General features: G+C 44.3%; 3 protein-coding genes across 3 annotated transcripts; 1 reads left to right on the forward strand and 2 right to left on the reverse strand.

Moving 5' to 3' along the window:
- Positions 1-176: 176 nt before the first annotated feature.
- Positions 177-15,048, reverse strand: prpf8 (pre-mRNA processing factor 8). Its single transcript, XM_067247072.1, has 43 exons — positions 14,913-15,048; positions 14,272-14,392; positions 14,010-14,178; positions 13,739-13,903; positions 13,391-13,609; positions 13,061-13,273; positions 12,801-12,926; positions 12,598-12,703; positions 12,076-12,266; positions 11,773-11,892; positions 11,468-11,657; positions 11,208-11,327; positions 10,962-11,096; positions 10,650-10,779; positions 10,303-10,499; positions 9,966-10,172; positions 9,721-9,884; positions 9,501-9,627; positions 9,129-9,321; positions 8,742-8,929; positions 8,283-8,521; positions 7,970-8,116; positions 7,638-7,848; positions 7,410-7,526; positions 7,068-7,315; positions 6,684-6,863; positions 6,426-6,561; positions 6,141-6,310; positions 5,811-5,940; positions 5,511-5,657; positions 5,232-5,392; positions 4,811-5,002; positions 4,237-4,474; positions 3,881-4,009; positions 3,614-3,727; positions 3,287-3,460; positions 2,865-3,058; positions 2,372-2,611; positions 2,114-2,255; positions 1,863-2,003; positions 1,590-1,729; positions 1,112-1,314; positions 177-830 (listed from the first exon to the last, which is right to left on the reverse strand). Exons 2-43 carry the CDS (start codon positions 14,378-14,380, stop codon positions 676-678), a joined length of 7,017 nt encoding a protein of 2,338 aa, XP_067103173.1. The 5' UTR covers positions 14,381-14,392; positions 14,913-15,048; the 3' UTR covers positions 177-675.
- A 181-nt stretch (positions 15,049-15,229) lies between these two features.
- On the forward strand, positions 15,230-17,834 carry zgc:153372 (uncharacterized protein LOC767695 homolog). The gene is made up of 10 exons (XM_067247074.1): positions 15,230-15,350; positions 15,431-15,561; positions 15,742-15,892; positions 15,972-16,108; positions 16,218-16,293; positions 16,399-16,480; positions 16,608-16,739; positions 16,840-16,982; positions 17,182-17,304; positions 17,557-17,834. Exons 1-10 carry the CDS (start codon positions 15,321-15,323, stop codon positions 17,659-17,661), a joined length of 1,110 nt encoding a protein of 369 aa, XP_067103175.1. The 5' UTR covers positions 15,230-15,320; the 3' UTR covers positions 17,662-17,834.
- Positions 17,835-18,803: 969 nt separating this feature from the next.
- On the reverse strand, positions 18,804-20,845 carry ift20 (intraflagellar transport 20 homolog (Chlamydomonas)). Its single transcript, XM_067247073.1, has 5 exons — positions 20,743-20,845; positions 20,040-20,205; positions 19,773-19,858; positions 19,587-19,690; positions 18,804-19,498 (listed from the first exon to the last, which is right to left on the reverse strand). The coding sequence occupies exons 2-5, from the start codon at positions 20,164-20,166 to the stop codon at positions 19,417-19,419; spliced, it is 399 nt and encodes a 132-aa protein (XP_067103174.1). The 5' UTR covers positions 20,167-20,205; positions 20,743-20,845; the 3' UTR covers positions 18,804-19,416.
- Positions 20,846-20,878: the final 33 nt, after the last annotated feature.

Consider the following 20,878-nt stretch of genomic DNA (forward strand, 5'->3'; position numbering starts at 1 on the left):
GTAGCCACACGTGAACTCAAGTGCCTATTCACGTTACAATTTAAATAAACTGCAGCCAAAACGAGCAGCCTCAAGCCTATATTGGAAATACAACAATCAAGTAATTTTGATGTTATTTGCCAAAACAAAATTACTTTTAAACAACAATCACCAAGACACAAATCTTGAGGCAATGGTTATTATAAAAGTTCTTTATTTTTGACCCTTTAAACTACAGTGTCCACAATTAATGCACAACATAGCATACGGGTAATGATTGCTAGCGTAAAAAAACGGACTAATGTCACTTTCAATTACATTTGTTTCTACCTGGGAAAATGCGTTTTCTATCCCCTATGAAAAGAAATTACACATCTATATAAACTACAAGATACAACACCAGTTCACTTGTGTCCAAGATAAGCTGCATGAATCAAAACAGGCTGTAGAGATCTCATGTGAACGCCTTGCCGAAAACCAATTGTGAGGGAAAGAGGGCATTTGTAAATAACAAAATACATGTAAAAAATTAGGAAACAAACAGAAATGCCAACTTAAGTGGCCCTACACTGACTTCCAATTGTCTCATAAAATTGGTAGAAATGCTCAAATGCTTATATCACAAATGGACCAATTTTCAGAAGGTCCCCATACAAATATCTTCAATACAAAGATGGTAGCCTGGTGTGGTCTCCCTTAGCAATACATGTCTTCACGGTCTGCATTGTACACCTCGCCCTCTTGCAGCGAAGCAAAGTTGAGGAAGTGCGAAGGTCGGTGGACCTCATGGTAGAACTCCTTTGGGTTGGACAGTTGAAGGTCGTACTTCATGTTGGGGTCATGGCGAACACCTGAAAGGGAAAACAATGTGTCATAAGGATGTCTCACATGTCATGGCACAGTCTAATTGTATGTTAATGAAAGGTTTTCAAGGGTTGAATTTAAAGGTTTTGCATGCATCTTAATTGGGTTTCAATTCATGAGAGTTTATAAATCACTAAATATTTCCACAGATTACACAAGTGCATGTTTTTAAGCTGGCAAAGTAGAAAATAACTTTGCAACTAACCAAAAGCTTCCCCCTGCTGTTGAAGCGGAGATTCACAATGTCATCTAAAATGCCTTTACTCACCCATAAAGTTGTAGTTCCAGGACACCTGGCCAGGCACCATAAAGAAGCCCAGGAAGCGGTCAGACAGCAGCATCTGAACCCTCTCATAGTGGGAGGGCAGGTAGCCCTTGGGGTTGTTGCCCTTGTCTGTGTTCTGTCTTCCCCACTCGTAGCCGCTAGGCGTCAGCTTGTAGGCGGTGAGTGTGCACGAGCCTGGGGTAAAGCTGAAAGGAGTTTTTTGTATACGTAGGTTAGCACAGGTTAAGCATTTTGAGGACAGTTATAGTGACGCATGTGGGTGTGGGAATTTGAAAGTGGAGCTACCGAGTTATTGTGTTCTGAACTAGGGAAAATATAAACATTATTGATTTGATTATGGACAGAAATTCTGTGAAATACTAATACAGATCTAGAGCACACTGATCTGGATGATGCCTGTCAACTTAAATGCAGACAAGACATACAAAATAAATTGGACCAACTGATGAGTGAGTACTACCTGCAGGTGATTATGATGGTCTTCTCTCCGTCCCAGGCAGGGTTGTCGGCCATGATCTTGGCGTGTGAGGTCACATCTTGGGGGGACAGTTGTGGGGACTCGTTGGGCTGAGTGTGGATCCAGCCCAGGGGCTCCATCTCCTGCAGAGGGGGAGGAAGAGGAGAGAGAGAGAGATATATGAGGTGTAACATAAGGATCCAGTGATAGGGCCGGTTTGTTTATTGTTTAGGAGTGCGGTGTGTGTGTGTGTGTTAGTGCGCATGCGCATCTGACCTTGAGGTACTCGTGTCCAGGCAGCTGATTGGGCAGGTGGACAGTCTGATGCGTTCCCCATTGAGGCACCATGACGATGCAGCGGATCTCCTTCACCTGGGGGTTGTCAGGGGGACTGGTGCCATATAGGTAGCCTGCAATCTAGAGACACACACAAACATTAACATTTAACAATAGATCAAAGTAACAGATGCCATTGTCTCAGCTGAGGTTAACTTGGTCAAAGTAGTTCTATAGGGTCGTGTACGGACCTGGGCACGCAGGTCAGAGATACAGATAAACTTCTTGAGCACATTCTTGGGCAGAATGTAGGTGTAGCCTGTCTCTTTGATGTCATCAGACGACACATAGATGTGATTGGTCCTTAGGTGCAGGTTGGCTGCAGAGATGGCCCTGTGGGAGGAGGCCAATCAATTAATTTTAGTGTGGTGAAAAAAATAAATAATGTAATAATGTAACAAACAAAAAATCCACCAAGTCTTGTGCCTTCTCCAAAATCCCCTCCTTACCTGACCCTCCATTCAGTCTTGGAGGAGAAGGTCTGGGTCTCGTAGTTGGAGGTGGTGGAAGTGATGATCTCGTCTCCGTGCTTGTTGACGGTGCGTGTCTGCGTGGCCGTCAGCTGAGACTGCTCCTTTGTCTGCTTCTCGATCTCGGCGATCTGCTGCCGCTGCTGAGACGGGGCGGAGATCTCCATGCCCAGGATGATGTCACGGATCTCAGACTGGGTCAGGGACGCCACATTCACGCTGAGGGGATGAACGAGGAGGGTGGATGTCAGGGACCGCTGAATACGTTTACATTAGAGTACATTCATGATCATAAATGCACCGTTAACAGAATTTATTTCATGACAAAACCAGTCTTTTTATTGGAAATGGAAGATGCATGTTTTTCAAGTTAATAACCTCAGTGGTAAAAAACAAGATGGCCCGCAAATGCTTAAGACAGGTTTATGTAACCTTATGCATACTTTATGAACATCCCTAAGGAATAACTCACTTGTTCTTCTTGCCATAGTCGGCAAGGATGAGGTCTTTCAGCTGCACCTCAACCTTAATCCATTCCTCGTCGGTCAGCGTGGGCCAGATGTGATGGGGCTCTGTGATGGTGGTCTTGTCAGGCTTCAGAATCACCTTGGCACGGTCATTGTTCACATGGAGCGCTCTCAGGATCAAGATGAGACGGGAGAAGGCCTAGAGGGTCAAACAAGTATAAAGAAAAAGCTAGGGTTAATATGGTTCTTAAAAGCATTTAAGATGGGATGTAGCAGGATTAGGTTGTGGACCAACAAGCAACTTCTTTAGAAGTTGCCATTTATCTCCATCTGTACCCATTTGAACACACCCTGGTTGTAACAATGTGTCATTGGAAAAAGCGGTCATCCCTAATGATGCTTTCACAGCTGGTGGAGCAGCCCTCACCGTGTAGGAGGAGATGGTCTTCAGCCAGTCGTCGTAGAGATTGAAAAGGACCATCTGAGGCTCAGTGGCCTTGAGGATCAGGTCTCCAAACTTCTCCACCTTCAGACAGGCTTGGAAGGGCAGCTGGAGCTCCGAGCCCTTGATCACAATGTTGGGGAAGTCCAGCAAGTGGACCTAAAGAGGTGGTGTAGAAGGGGAGCACAGGTTAGAATACCACAGATGTAAAGATGCACAGACAAGGAAAAACTTTTTCAATCATATTGATGTTCAATATGATTTTCTCTGTCATCTAAAATGGTCCCCAGTTCTTCCAGTGTCAGGTCTCACCTCAAGGGGGTCCAACATGCCCTTCCTGGTCACGATGATCTGTTTAGGCTGCTCCTCCACAGGGAGGGAGCGAATCAGAGCTGCCACCTCTTCAGCAGTCTTCCACTTGGCCAACTACAGAGACACAGGAGAAATAAAAAAAGATTAATATAGTACTTGGTTAGATGATTACACATAGATGGATGATAGGGTAATAAGCAAATAGTGGAAAAATTCAAATAGTGGAAAAATAACACATTTATTTAGCTTGTGGACTAAAGGGTATACCTGTCCCAGACGTTTCTGTCCCGCCCACACAGAGGTGTGGATGATCTTGAGGAAGAGCTGACCAGTCCTGGGGTTGAAGATGAAGATGGCCCCGTTGATGGGCTTGGTGGTCAAGTTACCCTCAAAGGTCTACAAAGAGACAAAGTAAGATTACTAAATAGTTATGTCTGCGTGTGAGGTATTATCAAGACCCATACATTTCTTGTGGCATTGAAATGAGTTCCCAAAAACATGTCATAACCTAGTCTTGGACCAATACCAAAATAAATGTGAAAACGTTATAGGAGTTTAATGAAACATGTTGACAATAGTGACAAGTCTAAAACCTATGACAGGTGATGCCTCCTTCTCCTCACCTTGTGGATGGTGACTCTGTAGACATTGGTGTCATCCACAAACCAGATGATCTGGTTTGAGAAGAGTTCTCCGTAGTTCTGGGAGGACAGGTAGGGCTCAGTGGGCTCGGAGGAGTAGAGCTGCAGACCCTTGCGGATGCGCTCCCTCAGTACGTACAGGGCTGGGTTGGCCTTCATGATCTTAGCCATGGCCTGTTGGATCAGGGGTTTGCCTCCAGGGAACCAGTTACCATAGCCGCTGGGGATAGATGTAGACAATGTTAAGTAGATATTCAGAATTAGAAGGTAAATAAATCCTAATGATGTCCATGCTTTGTGTATTAGTAGTGGTCACTACTATTTGTTCAATTTGTCAAGGGCTTATAGCTAAAGTAGGTTAATCATGCTCTGTTCACTGGTCATTTAATGCATTTATTTATGTCTACAAAGGGCAATTGATTCTGCAGCAAGACCAGCATCCAGACAAAAAGAAATCCACGGCACACATTAATATCACAACTGAAGTCAGACATCAGAGCAATGCTGTTGAGGTTGTAGGCCAGGTGGAGTCATTGCTAACAAGCTAATTGCTAACCTGTGAAGGTTGTAGGCCAGGTCGATGGCAATGAGCACTCCGGTGGGAGACGGGTAGATGCTCATGTTGTCGGTGGTGTAGTCCAGGAACTTGGCGCGAGCGTAGCGCTCAATGTCGTGAGAGTCGTAGTCACCCCAGCGGAGCTGAATGTCAATCCAGTATTTCTGGGTGGTGGTGCTGTCCATAACATCCCTGAAGAGGAGAGAGGACAGTGCTCTCATTAACTCGTACACCGACAGACACAAAAATAATGCACTGCTGTGTAACATGGGAGGCATGTTTCACTTCCTTTTAATCACAAAATGTCAATTAGTCATATCTTTAAGGTTACGTTAACATGATAAATATATCACATTCTCCACCAATCCCTCTACGCAAACTTCATGGCAAGTAAGTGTTAAGCATCAAGTCTTGTACGCACTTGGAGTCTGCGAGCAGGGAAGGACGAGAGACGTTCCACTTGTAGGAGGCGAAGAGGAGGATGTCTGCGCAGGAGGAGTTCATCTTGTAGGACTTCCTGGGGTGGATGGTCTCCTTCTGGACCGTCTCAATCTCCAGGGCATCCAGCTCCTGGTCAAACACCTGAACAACACACATGGAAGAAACTAAAGACCAGCATGTAGGTGTATTTGTATGTGATAACACTGACCTATGAAACACTCAAATCTTTGGACTGGTGCAACTCCTTATGAAGGTTTACCTGACAGAGATCCATCACAACACTCTCGTGGATCTTCTGCCACAAGTGAGCCCTGAAGATCTGGATGAGGGAGATCTTCAGAGTGGGGATCTTGCCGTGCATGAAGATGCCAGTCAAATCCAGCTGCACCTGGAAACCCACGTAGACCTACAAGCGTGCGAGAGAGGACCAAACCATTAAGTATTAACACCAAAGAGTTGGCAGACAATCAAAAGGAGCCAAATCCTTCCATTTATAAACTGGAAGGTCAGACAAACATGCATGTTCAAATCCATTCTGACACAGCCTTCATCCCCTTACGTTGGCTCTGTTTATGGTGGGGGACCACCACAGGGTGAAGCGACGGTTAGGGATCTGGTTCAGACCAGACCTCTGGGCGTTGGTCAGCTTCTTCCACTTCATAGACTCCTCAAAGCCACTGGCTTTCTCCCTGTGGAGAAGTGAAGGATGGAAATAAGTTGTTCATTATTCAACCTTTCTAAATACTGGAATATTAGTAAATTTCAATCATTGTAAAGTACATAATGTGGAGATTCAGAGTGACTACTGAATAAGTTAGAAACAGAAGACTGAAAGCCTGCCTCCAGTTGTGGTGCTCTGCACTAGACATGCAGTATTAAGTTGACCCACCAGAAGAGACCCTCCCAGGTGGGGAAGTAGGTGCCCTTGAAGAGGGTGTGCTCCAGAATGCCCTCCACGCCACCCAAGGCCTGGATCATGTCTGTTCGGTAGTTGTTCAAGTTCCACAGCTTGCCATCGTGTCTCTGGTGAGTCCACCAGAACGGATTCTGCTTCAGAACCTTGAGTCAAAAATAAAGACAAGGCATTAGGCTTTGTAATTCAGCAGTTTAACAAAAAATGCATACATATCAAGGTTCAGGTTATGTATTGTGTCATTTGAATGCTGCCCGTTACCTGGTACTGTTTGAAGTCAGTCCTGACTCTCCAGCCCTTATCGTAGGCCAGGGTGTGTCTGTCCTTCTGGAAGAGTGTGTTGATACGAGGGATGCCTCTGTCCCACGAGTCCTCCAAGTCCTCTAGAGTCAAACGCCTGAAGCATTCACAGAGTTATTAGCTTTTAAGGTTAACAACTCTTATGGAACCCAACCATAACACTAGACAGGTTTCTGAAATATAACCTTATAAAGTTTGATGAATCGAGTTGTGCAGTACCTGTTCTGGGCGATAGCCTCCTGCCTCTTGAGGGCGTACTCAGCCCACACTCTCTGGGAGTCGATGAACTCGCTCTCCCAGGGCTGGATGTAGCGGTACAAGTTAGGGATCAGCTGGTCCTCCTCGTGGCTCATACCTGAACGGAAGTGAGTGATGCCGACGTCTGTCTGCTTGGACCACCTAGGGAGGAGCGCATTCACACAAGGGTGTCATGGCGTGTTTTCAATCCCAGATCATCATCATAATGAACGAACATCTCATTTCAAACCGTAGAAATTATTTTATATCGTTTTGATAGTTATCCAATGCCGGCGGGTACAGCAGATGGTAGAAAACCTACTCAATCTCCTGATGATGAGAGTAAACGTTTGGTCACTAGCTTACCTGAGATCAGACTGGGGGATGAGCACATGGCCCATGGACAGCATGCCCAGACCTCCCAGCTCCTTTGGCGTGTAGAACACCACAGGGGGGAAGCGACTGGGCATCTTGGAGTTGAGGCCGATCTTGATACGGGTCTGGATTTTGTTCTCGCACTTGACCAGCAGGTCCAGCAGCTCCTGGGTATTGACTACCGCCTCTCGGAAGTATGTCATCAGGCCGATCAGTGCTGTGTTCCACTTGTTCACAATCTGGAGAGGGAAATGGGGGAAGTAATTTATATATACCCAGGTGTTCACCAAAACGTGCCACAACCTAAAGTAGCGCCATGGAAGAAAGGCAAACCTTGGTGAAGGTGGTGGATCCTGAGGCCATGAGGATCTGACGCACTCTGTTGTGGAAGCGCTGCATGGACTCATCGTCCACACGCAGGAAACACTGCGCCGTCCTCTCTTTGGTTACCTAGAAACACGCACACCAAAATGTCATCAAGTGGAAACAAACTACTCGGCAGGTAAAACTTCCCATTCCTTGATTTTCCCAACATTCCACCCATTTGATCACAAACCCTACCTCGTTCTGCAGGTTCCAAACACCGTCCTTGTGGGTGAACTCCTCATAGCTGGTGCGGCACTTGGGCAGGATGCGGCACTCGAAGCCGCACATGTTGAACAGCAGGTTGGGGTTGTCTTTGCTGTAGACCGACACAAAGCTGTTCTCCCACTGTACCGTGGTCACGGAGCGAGGCAGGCGGTTCTTGATGTCCCAGAACACGGCACGGCCACTGAAAGGTTTTAACAGATGGAGAGACGCCTTTGACTACGTGGAAATGTTAGTGCATTCAGTTATTGATAATAAATTGCGAAGACGGAAGGTTCTACAAACAAATTCCGTCAGGGACTCACAGGTTGACGTCATGCTTCATCAGTCTCATGCGGGCGTCACGGGGCCAGCATTTCTTGTTGTTGTAGCCCACGATGTTCTCGTTGTTGGGGTCAGGATGCTCTGTCAAGTATCTCTGGATCAGATCTCTGGCCTCGTCTGCAGTGAACCTGGGATGGTGGACGGGAGATAAAGATGTATTTGGGGGGGGGGAAAGGAGGACATCTTCTACCTTGTACAGGTTACAAATGTATCCCAACCTATTCTCCTGAAGCACCAGACTGATTCCACGTCTTCAATGCAGAACCAGCACTTTTCTGGATTATTTGATGTTACCTGAAGAAGATGTGGATGCGGTCGATGTATCGGCAGTACAGGCGGATGGGGTGGGCGCTCTCGGTAGCCGTGTCCTGGAAGCTGAGGAAGTCGTTGGGCATCTGTGGGGGGCCGGCCATCTCGCTAGCGCGGTGCAGGCCAAGCACAAGGAGGTCCATGACCAGGCCGTAGTACTGCACTATGAAGGAGGCGAACTGCAGCCCACGGATGATGCCGTACGAGTTGGTGTGGTTCATGTCCTGGGGGGAAAGGAGGAATATGGTTCTACTTCAAACAAATGGTGAGGGTAATTGTGTTACCCCAATACATCTTGCCTGGTAGGCAATATATCTATATAAAGTAAGAATACTAGTCTTTTTTTTTAAAGACAAATAGACCACTTGTACTTTCGTCCAATACAATGATACAACAGTGATTTTGTGCCACACCAGTTCAGATGGTCTTCCTGCTTCTACTCACCTTGTAGTTGATGACCACGTTGTTCTTGGCTGTCATGTAGTCAGCAATGTTGTGGTCCACGATGAGACGCAGCAGTCTGTTGAGCAGCGTCAAATCGATCTTCTCATACATCTTCTCGTAGCGCGACTCCAGCATCACGTTACACTCGCCCTCTGTGGTCTCCCACACATCCTGCAGGTTGTTGACACCTGAGACAAAAACACAAGTCGAATGCACTTAACTGAAGCTCCAAGCAGTCCTCTGCCTTCTGTACCCATCACAACCTGTTATGAGGGCAGCTGAATTGAGGGTTGCAGTGTGTTTAGCAATGACTACCAAACAAATACAACTGAAACCAAAGCTCACATATGCATAGTCACCTTAAAGAGTTTCCCTCCCAGTCCTTACCTTGGCACCACTTGTAGACCAGCAGTGGTGGGGGCTCTGTGTCTGCTGGTTTGATCCAAGGTGGGAAGAGGCGGCGCTTGTCTGCCTCATACCACAGGTACTGGTCCAGGTAGGCGTCCGTGATCTTCTCCAGGGGCTCCACGTCGTACACGGGCACGAGGTGGCTGTACAGATCCATGAACTCAATACCCACCTAGAGCACAGGGAACAGAGCACAGCAGGGACTGGCTGAGACAGGTGGGAGTGACATGGGTGATTGCTGTGATCAAAACAGGAGATTACTCTCTACCCTTTTAGTTTAGATAAAACTCAATAGAAGGTAAACCGTGGCATACCCCTGAACACAATAACACAGTGAGAAAGGGCACCAACCTCTTTGAAGGCTCTCTGAGTGAGCAGGTGACGCTTGATCCTGGAAAGGGCCTCATGGGGGTTGTCATAAGCCTGCTCGATCAGGCCCAGCTCCTCTCGCTGGGACTGGTTCAGCCTGGACTTCACACTGAAACACAAACACAACATCCCATTAGAGACCATTTTGAGAGGGTATATTTCTCGTTAAATAAAGAATAATTAACACAATAGATGGTATTACCTGTAAGCCTCTTTGAGCCTCTCCAGGGCTAGGATGAGCAGCTTTGTGTCGTGTTTGTAGGACAGTGGGGGGAAAGGAATGGGGGAGAAGCGTCTGCTCTCCAGCCAATGTACCGTGGTGGTGTAGATGGCCACAGCCTCCTCAGCTGTGATGTACGGCCCATCCTGGAGGGAGACATTGGCCTGTTTAAAACCCGGAAAACCCACCTACAGCTCCTGCATGTGTACAAGGACAGGTGTTTGTACCTTGAGGTAGTTGTGCTGTCGTTCTTGCTCCGCCTTCAGGTACAGACGGGTCAGCCTGCCCAGGTTCTTCTTGCACACAGTCTTGTCCACTGTGGCGCCACGCCTGATTCGCTCACGGTTGTAGTGGGCTGTGTTGGTCCACCAATCCGCTTTGGCCTTCACGTAGCGCAGGATCATGTTCTCGATGGGGGTTGGCAGGCCTGGCACCTAGAGTAGAGTGGGAGAATGGTCAAAAACAGGGTCCGTGTTTGTGATCAGTATATACTCAATGACCGGAAAGAAATATTCACTGTATACAAAACGTTTGGAACAATAGGCTGACTATTTAAAATCTTACCTTCCAGGGAATGTTGGCCTTCCAGCATCTCCAGGACTCACTGAGGTGCTGCAGGATGGTCCTGGCCTTGTTCTGCTTGATCCCCTCAGGCATCATATCCAGGATGTCGTGCATGACGGCAGCACGCAGCTCCAGGTCGAAGTGGGACTCCACTCGCTGCTTAGTCACAGTCTTGGCCACACCCTTGGAGTGACGGCCTGTTTACAGGCAGGAATATGGGGGTTGTAGTCAAATGACCGATCATATTACTGCTTATGAGTTCAGATGTCATAAAATAAATTCTGTTACAGATTAAAGTTCCTATTCTCAAGTATCTTACTCAAGTCAGGTGAAAAAAGGGGTCATACCTTCAAACTGCCTGGCCAGCAGGTTGCCCAACCATCTTTCCAGCAAAGGGGTGATGCCCCTCATGAAGAAGAGCCACACCCTCCAGCCCGGTGCCCAGAAGCCACAGCCTGGACCCTTGCCCACAGGGCCCTGGGAACATACAATGACACCCAACATGAGGGTGGGCGTAGTAATTGCCATGGTTATGGTGGCGGTTAGGATAAAAATGTTAGTTTCACACAAGTAGTACTTGTGTACCTTGGCTACAATGTCTTGTGAATACGCTAGATTTTTTACATGAACACAAATGAAGTGTGTGTACGTGTACTCACAGTGTTGAAGCGGTAGTAGATGAGATGCTTGAGATCCTTGCACATGCGGATCTGTCTCATCAGCTTGTACTTGTAGCGGTACATGCCTGTCAGCTGGCCCACGTGGGCAAAGATGTACTGAATCCCATCTGAAAGCTACAGAGATGGGGGGAGGCAGTGTACCTTAGCCATTTGCTTCCTCAATACCACAGTGAAGCTTTCTTTGTAAAAACAGTACAGTTCAGTATGTAAATAAGTGCCCCTCACCTGGAAGGCGTCGACGTTGCCCAGTCTGTACTGCACGTGGCTGTCCACCACTAGCTTGCTGAGACGCAACACCTCTCTGCACAGATGGAAGGCATTTCCGAATCTGGACTTCTTACGCTCCTGAAGGAGAGAAAGAAACCACACAGGCCTACATTATACCAGGCTAGTAATCCAAACACACAAATGACAACAACAACACAGAGCACTGACTGCAGGGTACAAATAAGGGCTTAAAAAGAAAAACTTGGATCGCTCCATACCTTGGTGGTGAGCGTCTTGACGGGCTTCAGGTTGAAGTTGTAGTCCAGATGCAGGTAGTTGAGGTTCTTACGGTGGATGAGCAGGTTGAGCATGTTGTAGCCCTGTCTGCAGACCTGCAGGCCCACCTCCACCCAATCCAGCTTGGTTGACTGGAAGAACTTGGTGGCCTTGAACGAGCGGAAGAGGTACCTGGAAATCGTGGGGGGAGGGGGGGAATTATTATTTTCAGATGTCTTGTCAATCACTCTACAATCCATCTGATATTTCAACTTCCATAATTGATAAAAAATGTATCGCTGCTCACCTCTTCTTCTGGGCCTTGGGTGGTCTGTGCTTGAGAGCGTTGAGCACGTAGTACTTCAGCAACTTCTGGTAGGACACGCGCACCTTCACTGGCTGGCCGGCGGGGCAGTGTTCACGATACCTACGACAGGAAGTGCACACTTAGTTAGGACTATGGTTGAATATCTGGCATCTTCGATTACATTTGCAAAATAAAAAAAAACAAGATACAGACACCCAGTCTGTGACATAAAGCCTGCATATACTAGAACACTGATTTAATTACTGCATTCATGTCAACCCAATGTCCAAAATGTCTGCCTACCAGTTCTTGATGAGAGGGATGTCAATGGCGCGCCTGGTCCTCCCAGAGCGCAAGTTGAAGGGGCGGGGCGCCCAGAGCAGTGCAATCCCATTGGCTGTGTTGTCTGTGTAGAGGGGCGTTTCCTTCAGCAGGGGCTCCACGTACTCGGGCAGCTCAAACTCCTCGTCATCTTCAGGCAGAGGTTCTTGGCTCTTAGAATTGAGAGGTTGGTTATGAGTACACCCTAACTAGAACACTGGGAACCAAACTCGAAATTTGTTTTTCTCAACAATGTCTGTTGAGACATAATTGAAAACTGTGGGGGGGGGGGGGGGGGGGGGGGGGGTGTCTGAATGATGAGAAACCAAATGCAGATGCAGCCGGTAATACAAATCATCATTCATGTTGATGTTACTCCATTTCTTACGCACGAGCAAGCAAACCAATGCAAGTGCGCCTTTGTAGGAGGTCCATTTAGGAAATCATACATGAAAATAAACATGTTGCATCAAGGAGAGGAGGCTGCTTATAAAGCAAGCTTACTTTGACAGAGTGTCTGTGGGAGATGGGGTTGATCAGGGGGTCAAAGTAGAATGCTGGCAAGTCCGGATCCTCTGTCTTAATGAACACCACATTTGGGGTATGGTACCTGCAGAGCAGCAAGAAGAGTCATGAAGAATACACCAAAACAGGAAATGACATTATAGCTATGAACATGAATACTGCTTGGGTCTCGTTCTGCTCACCAGGTGAGATGAACATGGTGCGGCAGGTTGTTGTACAGGTAGGGGAAAGCTATCTTGTACTCTGTCCTGATTGGCTGCCGGATAATGATCTTGTTGATATCATTGAACTCGTTCCAGTCCTCATCCCTGAGTCAAGGTAGAGGCAAAGGGTTAGTTATGGGACAATTATCTCAAGCTTCTCCATATTTAGTACAAATATATAGGTCCTTAAATAGTTTTAGGTTAAATTATTTAATTTAAATAATGATTTGAGTTCTCACTGGAGATTGATGTCCCTGACAAGGGGTTCAAACTTGGGTCCTCCGGGGATGGCCATGTTCAGGGCCTTAGAAGTGAAGAAGGCCTTGAGGTCAAACAGGTAGAAGTAGTTGCAGTCAACCAGGTCTGTCAGTAGCTGGTTAGCTAGACGATACAGAGTTGACATCATGGGTAGGGTGAACTGCCAGCGCCGGTATGTGGTGCCATTCACATACCTTGAGGACGGGGAAGAATGAAGTTTAGCGTTTTAGGATTTACATCAAGTACATGCACTCGGCACATATTATACCCAGCCATGTGCAATGAAAGGTCTCGTTTCGAGCCTCACTCACTTGGTGCTGTCCTTGAGCGGCTGGTGCTCATACAGCCATTCCGCCACCGGGGAGTCCTCGTCAGCATCCAGCTCCATCTGGATGGCCTCCAGGGGCTCCACATCCAAGATGTTGTCGGCGTAATCCAGAGGAGGCTCCTCATCATCGAAGGGCGGGAAGCGCATGCGCTTGAAGTGCCGACGGTCTCTCTTCTCACGACGCATCATGATCCACATGGCACTGTCATCAAATGAGGAAATATGTAGACAGAAAAAGTTGAGTTGACAGGAAATTAACATCTTTTTTTTACAGTCGAAATAGGAATGTGTGAAAGAATAAGTCAGTAACAGCTGAATGACCATGACCTACCCCCACTGGGCGATGTAGACTGGCTCTATGACCCATGGGATTTCATTGACGAAGGAAATGGCTCCTGTGATGTGGTAGAGCACAGGCACGTCTCTGATCTGCTCCCAGGGCATGGGCATGTTCTCAAGCAGCTTCAGAACAGCATGGGGCATGTACTTCAGGGCTCTGAAATTATATGAAAAAGGTAAGGGGGAGTTTTGACAATGCCATATGGTCTTGCTAGTCTGAATGTATGCAAATATGAACTTGAAGATGCAACAAAATATCCTACCCAAGGTAGACCCTCTTATCGTGGCGGAACTTCCTATTGGTCATGTCACCATGGTCCCTGATGATTTTGCGGACATGTTCAGGTGGCATGTCCTCCTTCTGGGCATCCACAAACCCAAACTTTCTCTTCTCAGAGTAGCGCTTTGCCTGGAGTTGCTGCCATTTTCTTGCTAAAGAATTAGAAGAAACAGCGTGTTGTTAGACCTAATCAAATATAGCAAAACAATTAGTAGAAATGACTCTTTCCCAGTTATTAAACACACCTTTCTCTTGCAGTTTTTCCTCTGACATGTAGTCTGGGACCTGAACTGGAGGGGGTATCCCTGGTGGCATTCCTCCGGGAACACCTCTGTAGGGGAAGGCAGCTGCCATGGCGCCTCAAATCTATAATGTTACAAAGGAATACGTGACCAGAGAAGACAAACGTGCATCTATACCGACTACAGCAGACCAACTAGTTGGGTAAAAGCAATTAAAATCACTAGCTTGCCAAATTTATTGATACGTCTTTCATAACATCTAGATCTCCAAAATGCTTTACTTTCAGGAGGTGGTGCTGCTATGTAGCTAACTCATGTGGCACGCGCGCACATCAACAAATGGGCCCGTAATGTACGAGTTTGAGAACAAAAATCACATTCCAGTAGAACTTTCTGATTACACAAGTGTGCAGAATACAATGAGCAATATTAGCACAATATTTTTAGGACAAGTTCATTTCACAAAAACAAAAAAATCTGAGTTTAGCTAGGCTACCTACTAACCTAGCCAGCAGCTATAGAAGATACTTCCTACTGCTGGTATTAGCCTAGCATAGCATAGCTAGCAAGCTAACCGACCGGAAAAATTACACAACAAACAATGAACGCTAGCAATCGTTTAACGTTAGTTGCGAAGAACCCACCTCCTTCCCTTCCAAGGAAACTGCTTTGTGTTGAAAATACTCTTGGTGCACCCTCAATTAAAACAGCATTTCTCTTGAAAAATTGAACGAACGTTTCACCGCTTTTCACGTTTGTAGCTGTTGATTTGCCTTCGTCTTGGCCAGAGCACGCAGTCTAAACGACACCGCACGTTGCACGCAGACCATTAACAATCACGTAACGTTTACGCCTTTTCCACAACCTGGCGCTCTACAAACAAGTGGGTTTACGCCAAAAGATCTGCAAACGTAAAGCATATACGTGCTAAACTTTCAAACCCCGGATGTAAATACCGGAGGTCGTCGTTTAGAGTTCAAAGTTGAGCTAAGTGGTTGTACACACACACACACACAAGTTATCAAAGTTATAAAAACGCGACAAGTAACAACATGACTACTGAAGTCCACGAAAATGTTCAGGTTGGTAGAATCATTTAACTATTGTTGGCCTACATAACTGCTTGACTTACTATATGCCAGTGCTTTTTTGTTCCTGGCAGAAATACTATGGTACTCGGCTGGAGTCATCTTGTGATCTGCAAACCAATGCTGCCTGCACTTTACCCTGTCGACCATTACCCAAAAGTGCGGTAAATGCACTTGCTCTTGTTCACCCAGAAGTTACTAAAAGGTATTGCAATCAATCAATTGGTAGAGGTAATCAATTAAGTTTAACGATGTCTGTAAATGTCAGAAGCAACTAGTCTGCTTAGCCTGAGGGGTCAGTGTGGAACTGACCACTTGAAAGGGCATCTTTGGTTTGATACTGGCCGATGATGGCTATTAATGCTCTTGCACCAAACTTCTTCAGGTTTTTTGGCTGTGGTCTTCCAGTTCCAGAGAAGCTGGAAGGCTGCAGAATCCTGGATCTCGGCAGTGGTTCTGGCAGAGACTGCTATGCTCTCAGTAAACTGGTTGGAGAAAGTGGCCATGTCACAGGCATTGATATGACTGAGAATCTGGTACTGCCTACGCAAATATGCATCCATCATTATAATCTTTCATATGCGTATTTTGTCTTGATGATTTCGTTCTCTATAGATTCTTGCGTCACAGAAATATATCCAGCACCACCAGGAGAAGTTTGGATATGCAAATCCTAATACCTCATTTGTGAAGGGATATATGGAGAAGCTTGGTGAAGCAGGAATACAGAAGGACACAATAGATATTATAGTGTATGTTTTTATTTATTTATCCTAAAACACATTCTCAGATTTCCCAATACAATGTAGCCTAAACAAAATTAGATATCCTCTTGATTTCTATTCCTACTCATTCATATAGGTCCAACTGTGTGATCTGTTTGTGCCCTGACAAGAAAACCGTCCTCCAAGAAGCATACAATGTCCTCAAGGGGAGAGTTGTTTTGTCAAAAATCTTTCTCATGGTGCTGTTTGTGTACTACTGTACAACCAACTAGGGAAACACAATTTTATGTCTGCCTCTCTTTCTGTATGTCTTGTAGGATGGTGGTGAAATGTACTTCAGTGACATGTATGCCAGCAAAGTTGTACCTGACCTCTTGAAGAAAGATCCAGTTCTATGGGGTAAAAGGGCACATTCCATTTATAAATAAGAAATTCATTCTTATTTTTTTGAGACGTGGATCAAAATCAATTAAAAGTAATTGCACATACAACATGACAAACCACCTGACATGCTATAATAAAACAGGAGAAGGAATGGGCGGTTCTCTGTTTTGGCAAGACTTCATCTCATTGGTGCAAGAGGTGGGCTTCAGCACTCCATATCTGGTCTCAGCTAGTCACATCATGGTCCACAATTGTGAACTTAAGAAAAAAGCAGGTATTATCACTTGAGAATTTTCGTATAAAATATTTGATTATTATCATGAACATAATCATCAAAGCAAGCTTGAATCATGTCTTATAAATTTTTTGTACAGGTGATATTAATTATGCATCTGGCACTTACCGACTCTTCAAGTTACCCCAAAACACCAGTAAGGCCAATGCAATGGTGACCTATAAAGGGACTGTGCCAGACTACCCTAACCAACTTGACTTTGATTCCTCACACTGTTTTAAGGTATATTCATAATTTACGAGTCTCATACTACACAAGGGATGGCATTTGCATTTGGTTCAAGTTTCCATACCTTACTCTTCAGCCTAAAACCATGTGCATAATAAGATGGGCATGGTCGTGTGATTCAATTGATAGGAAAGATGTCTTTTCACTTTGAGGGCTAAATACTCAAATTTATATCTGTTACTTTGCGGTGCAGAAAGACGAGGCAATCCAGGTTGATGCAGAGATGGCTTTGGTTCTTCAGTGCTCTCGCTTTATCCCTGACTTCAGTATCCAGGTGTTGGATTGTCCTGATGAAAGCCACAATTTAACACCTCAGGTAACTGCAAACTTCTTCCATGTGCTAAATCCAGTCTAAAAAAACACTTGTCAATTCAGTCTATCCACTACTTCTACACGTTTTAGTTATAAATTATGTCCAAACTAAGCTAAAAGTGTTCAAATCAAAATAAGAGTAGTACAGAAAATATCTCACTCTGAAGTGAAAGCAAATAAATGAGTGACAAAAAGGTTAATAGGGTTAAACTCAAAGTGTAGCATTTGGCATAAAAATGTTTTCTTTTTCTCTCAGTACTGCCACCTTAATCCTTTCTGCCTGGCTGACAACTTGGGCTCTACAGTAAAACAGTGCTCCAAACAGGCCAGTCAGAAGGCTTTTAGGCCTGACCATAGATAGGCCTGACTACCAGGACTTTGCTGCACATCCGCCTTTTGTAATACTAGGAAAACATTTTTTGAATGTATAGGGCACAGAAAGCAGCCATTGTTATCCAGCATCTCAGTGCTGGACCACTTTAGTCTTAGAAAAATAAAAGTAATTGCCTTGAATAAAATATGATGTAAACGAAATTACCTTCATGTTGTACATGTTTTTATTTATTATCATACTACTGTAATTAACGTAGTTTGGTAAACAGTCATGATTGAAATAATCTTGTGTGCAGTAAAATGGGATTTTTTTTTAAAGGACCTGTCTTTATAGTCCTTTAATGTTAGTTACAGAAAGTAACTTATTTACCATGTCATTGTTTTAAATGCTGTATAGGCTCCCTTTACATTTGAATATTGTGTAACTAATACAACAACAAAAAAGTCATGACTTTTAAAAAATAGATTTTGTTTTACAAAATATATATATACAGTTGAGTCATAATGTTGGGATATTTGTAATGTATAGCTTTGACCTGTAAAGCTCTTATGCTACACCAACACATAACATTGGACTGAGTGCAAGTTTCCGGTTCAAAAGGATGCCAGTCTGGAATTAACCTTTAGCATGTGTGAGAGATTAGAATAGGGTTAGCAGGGTTTGTGGTTATAGTTGGTCCTCATGCATAACCAGGACACACATTTTGTTTATTTAGAACCGTGTTAGGTAAAGAGCAAGTGAACAGCTATACTGCTGCATGCATTTGACATCTCTTGATGAAACATGTAGGACCACAATGCATCACATAATTAGTTTGACTTGGCTGCAGCATGTATCCAGAATTGAACACTTGCCAATATCTTATAGCTATTCCAACCACCTACTTAATTTGTTGTAGGCCTACCATGTTTATAATTTATAAAATGTGTAAACATTTGTTTTGATTGGCTATAATGTATGTACTAGTATGTATCATTTACAGAGATCAATACATTTTCAATATCACAAAGATATGTGCTAATCCTTTTTATTCAAGTATACTTCATCTTTGACAAAGTTTGTCTTCTAACCTTGTTACCATCTATAACATGAGAAAAATTTACATTATAATTAAAGCATTTGGTGGTATGATAGCTGAACAAATGTACTGTCAACAGAACAAAAGATGATCAATAAAAATACATGTTTATGGTTTGGTTAATTATTTACTTCCAAAACAATTAAGCCACTTGAAAAGGGATAGGTTTTGATGTGTTCCCACAGACATTTTACCAAAATGGAATGAAATATGAATCGAACACACATCTGCAAATGTAAAAGGACAAGCACGTAATGACAATATTTGACATTTAAAGTGATCTTGAAATTATTAACAGTATCATGCAAATACTGTACTTTTTCCATTGGTAGAAAAGTTAATAAAACTAGCTATACAGACTAATTATTCAGTATAAATAGTATAAATAAATTGCTTTGTATATAAATATTTTTCCCCATTTACTTGTCATCACCAAAATGAGGTGGTAGGTTGTCACTGTGTGCCTGTGTGAAATGGAATTAGCTTGATGATATCATTTATTATTGTCTATGCTAATAAGTGTCTGGGTAAACTTTTGTGGTTTTAGTGGAGCCATTGTAATTGCTTTGAGGACAGATAAGTCATTATCTTCATTTGAGCCATTCCCCCTTAGCAGATTAAACTCAAAGAAAACATTGGACAGGCACTCTGGGAAAACGGTCAGAAATGCAAACATACACAGATTCTAGGCCTTTCTTAAAGCGTCATTTCTGCAGAATAAACTGGTCGATGAACTCTGTCTGTTCCGCCTCAACTTTGGAAAGCGCTTCATACTCAATTCGGTACCTGAAATTACAAACATATCTAATCAGGTCTCTTGGATCTCAAAAATAAATGTAAATTGTCTCAATGTTTGAAGAGACCCCACTTGTACCTCTCAAGTTGCATCTTCTTCTCTGCTATCAGGGCCTGCAGTTGCTGTTGCTGGGCTTCCCTCTGCTTTGCCACTGATTTTAACAGGTTCCTTGCTCCAATGGCCTGTGTATGGACAAATTGTACAACATGTTCACTCCGATAAGGGCTCACTCAGCAGTTTAAAGGTCAAAGTCTTAACACTTACTTTCATTTTTTCCGTTTCTGCCTCTTTTGCCAATTCATCTACCAGTTCAATAAGGCCTCCCACTATCTTCTGAAACTGGCCGATTTCTGAAAAGATTTATATGAATTTGTAGAACATAACAGGTGCGTTGAAACATTGATTCACACGTTCTTTAATAAGCATGATGAGGCTAAGTTTTGTCTGCAATCCTATTTCCTAGAAACACACTAGACATCAATGAAAATATATGGTCCTTCAGAGTAAATAAGAGTAACTGATGGTTCATACTGTCGACAAACTCTTTGCACTCCTCCTTGAGCTCAGTGGTCTCTTGGGCCACCTCCGGCTCAAGGACCCTCAGCTTATTAAGTTCATCGAAATGAAGGCCAGCTTCTGCCAACGGATCTTTCGCCATGGCCACCAGGCCTATCCAGGGGGGTTGTTATGGATGCGGCTGAAGAAAGACAGAAGGTTGTATTTAAGAAAGCAATGAAAGGGATGCTATAGCAATCCTCTATAATGGTTTCTGGTCATTCGTTTTCTGTCTTCTCTCACCTAATCTCCTGAGCCTTGATTAACAAATATAGCTTAGGGGCAAGTCCAATGGTACATTTATCAAATAAATGAGTCGCTAAAGAGTAGTGTTAAAAAGGCGCAGTCTAACACATACTTTTAAAAAGCCATTGGTGTACAGTACACACAATTAATTACCAGAATATCAGAAACTGACATTTATGTATTTAGACTATCTATATACAGGCATAGCTACGCTTGTTGGTCGCTATTAAAACGAGTACTAGTTTGCAGGTTTGCGTTTAGTTTCCGCTATTGAGTACAGTACAGTACTGTAGCTAACTAGCTACAGTCGAGATAAACTAGCCACGTCGTCAGACATACTCAATAATGCGCGACATGGCTTATACGTTATGAAGCGTGCACAGTGACAGGCACTAATTTCCAAAACACCTCACACATATTTTAATATACACACCTCTTTTACGTCAAATTGACAACAGGGTTGCGATTGTTTTGTGGCATAGCCAGTAAACTCTTGCACTATATCTGCTGCCAAGGAAACAGCTTTGTTCGTAGACACTTCCGGTAAATGTTTCGTTTACTTCCGGAAA

This window comes from Osmerus mordax, chromosome 11 (genome assembly GCF_038355195.1).
Source record: "Osmerus mordax isolate fOsmMor3 chromosome 11, fOsmMor3.pri, whole genome shotgun sequence".
NCBI lineage: Eukaryota > Metazoa > Chordata > Actinopteri > Osmeriformes > Osmeridae > Osmerus > Osmerus mordax.

Excerpts from the sequence above, each read along its gene's own strand:
- prpf8 (XM_067247072.1), bottom strand. The coding sequence starts at position 14,380 with ATGGCAGCTGCCTTCCCCTACAGAGGTGTTCCCGGAGGAATGCCACCA. Across the intron at positions 8,930-9,128 it reads GGTCTACAAGTGGTGCCAAG|GTGTCAACAACCTGCAGGAT; the intron begins GTAAGGACTGGG and ends TTTTTGTCTCAG. Across the intron at positions 831-1,111 it reads CTGGAACTACAACTTTATGG|GTGTTCGCCATGACCCCAAC; the intron begins GTGAGTAAAGGC and ends TTTCCCTTTCAG.
- zgc:153372 (XM_067247074.1), top strand. The coding sequence starts at position 15,321 with ATGACTACTGAAGTCCACGAAAATGTTCAG. Across the intron at positions 15,351-15,430 it reads AAGTCCACGAAAATGTTCAG|AAATACTATGGTACTCGGCT; the intron begins GTTGGTAGAATC and ends TGTTCCTGGCAG. Across the intron at positions 16,294-16,398 it reads ACAATGTCCTCAAGGGGAGA|GATGGTGGTGAAATGTACTT; the intron begins GTTGTTTTGTCA and ends TATGTCTTGTAG.
- ift20 (XM_067247073.1), bottom strand. The coding sequence starts at position 20,166 with ATGGCGAAAGATCCGTTGGCAGAAGCTGGCCTTCATTTCGATGAACTT. Across the intron at positions 19,859-20,039 it reads GTGCAAAGAGTTTGTCGACA|AAATCGGCCAGTTTCAGAAG; the intron begins GTATGAACCATC and ends AAATCTTTTCAG. Across the intron at positions 19,691-19,772 it reads CAGAAACGGAAAAAATGAAA|GCCATTGGAGCAAGGAACCT; the intron begins GTAAGTGTTAAG and ends GTCCATACACAG.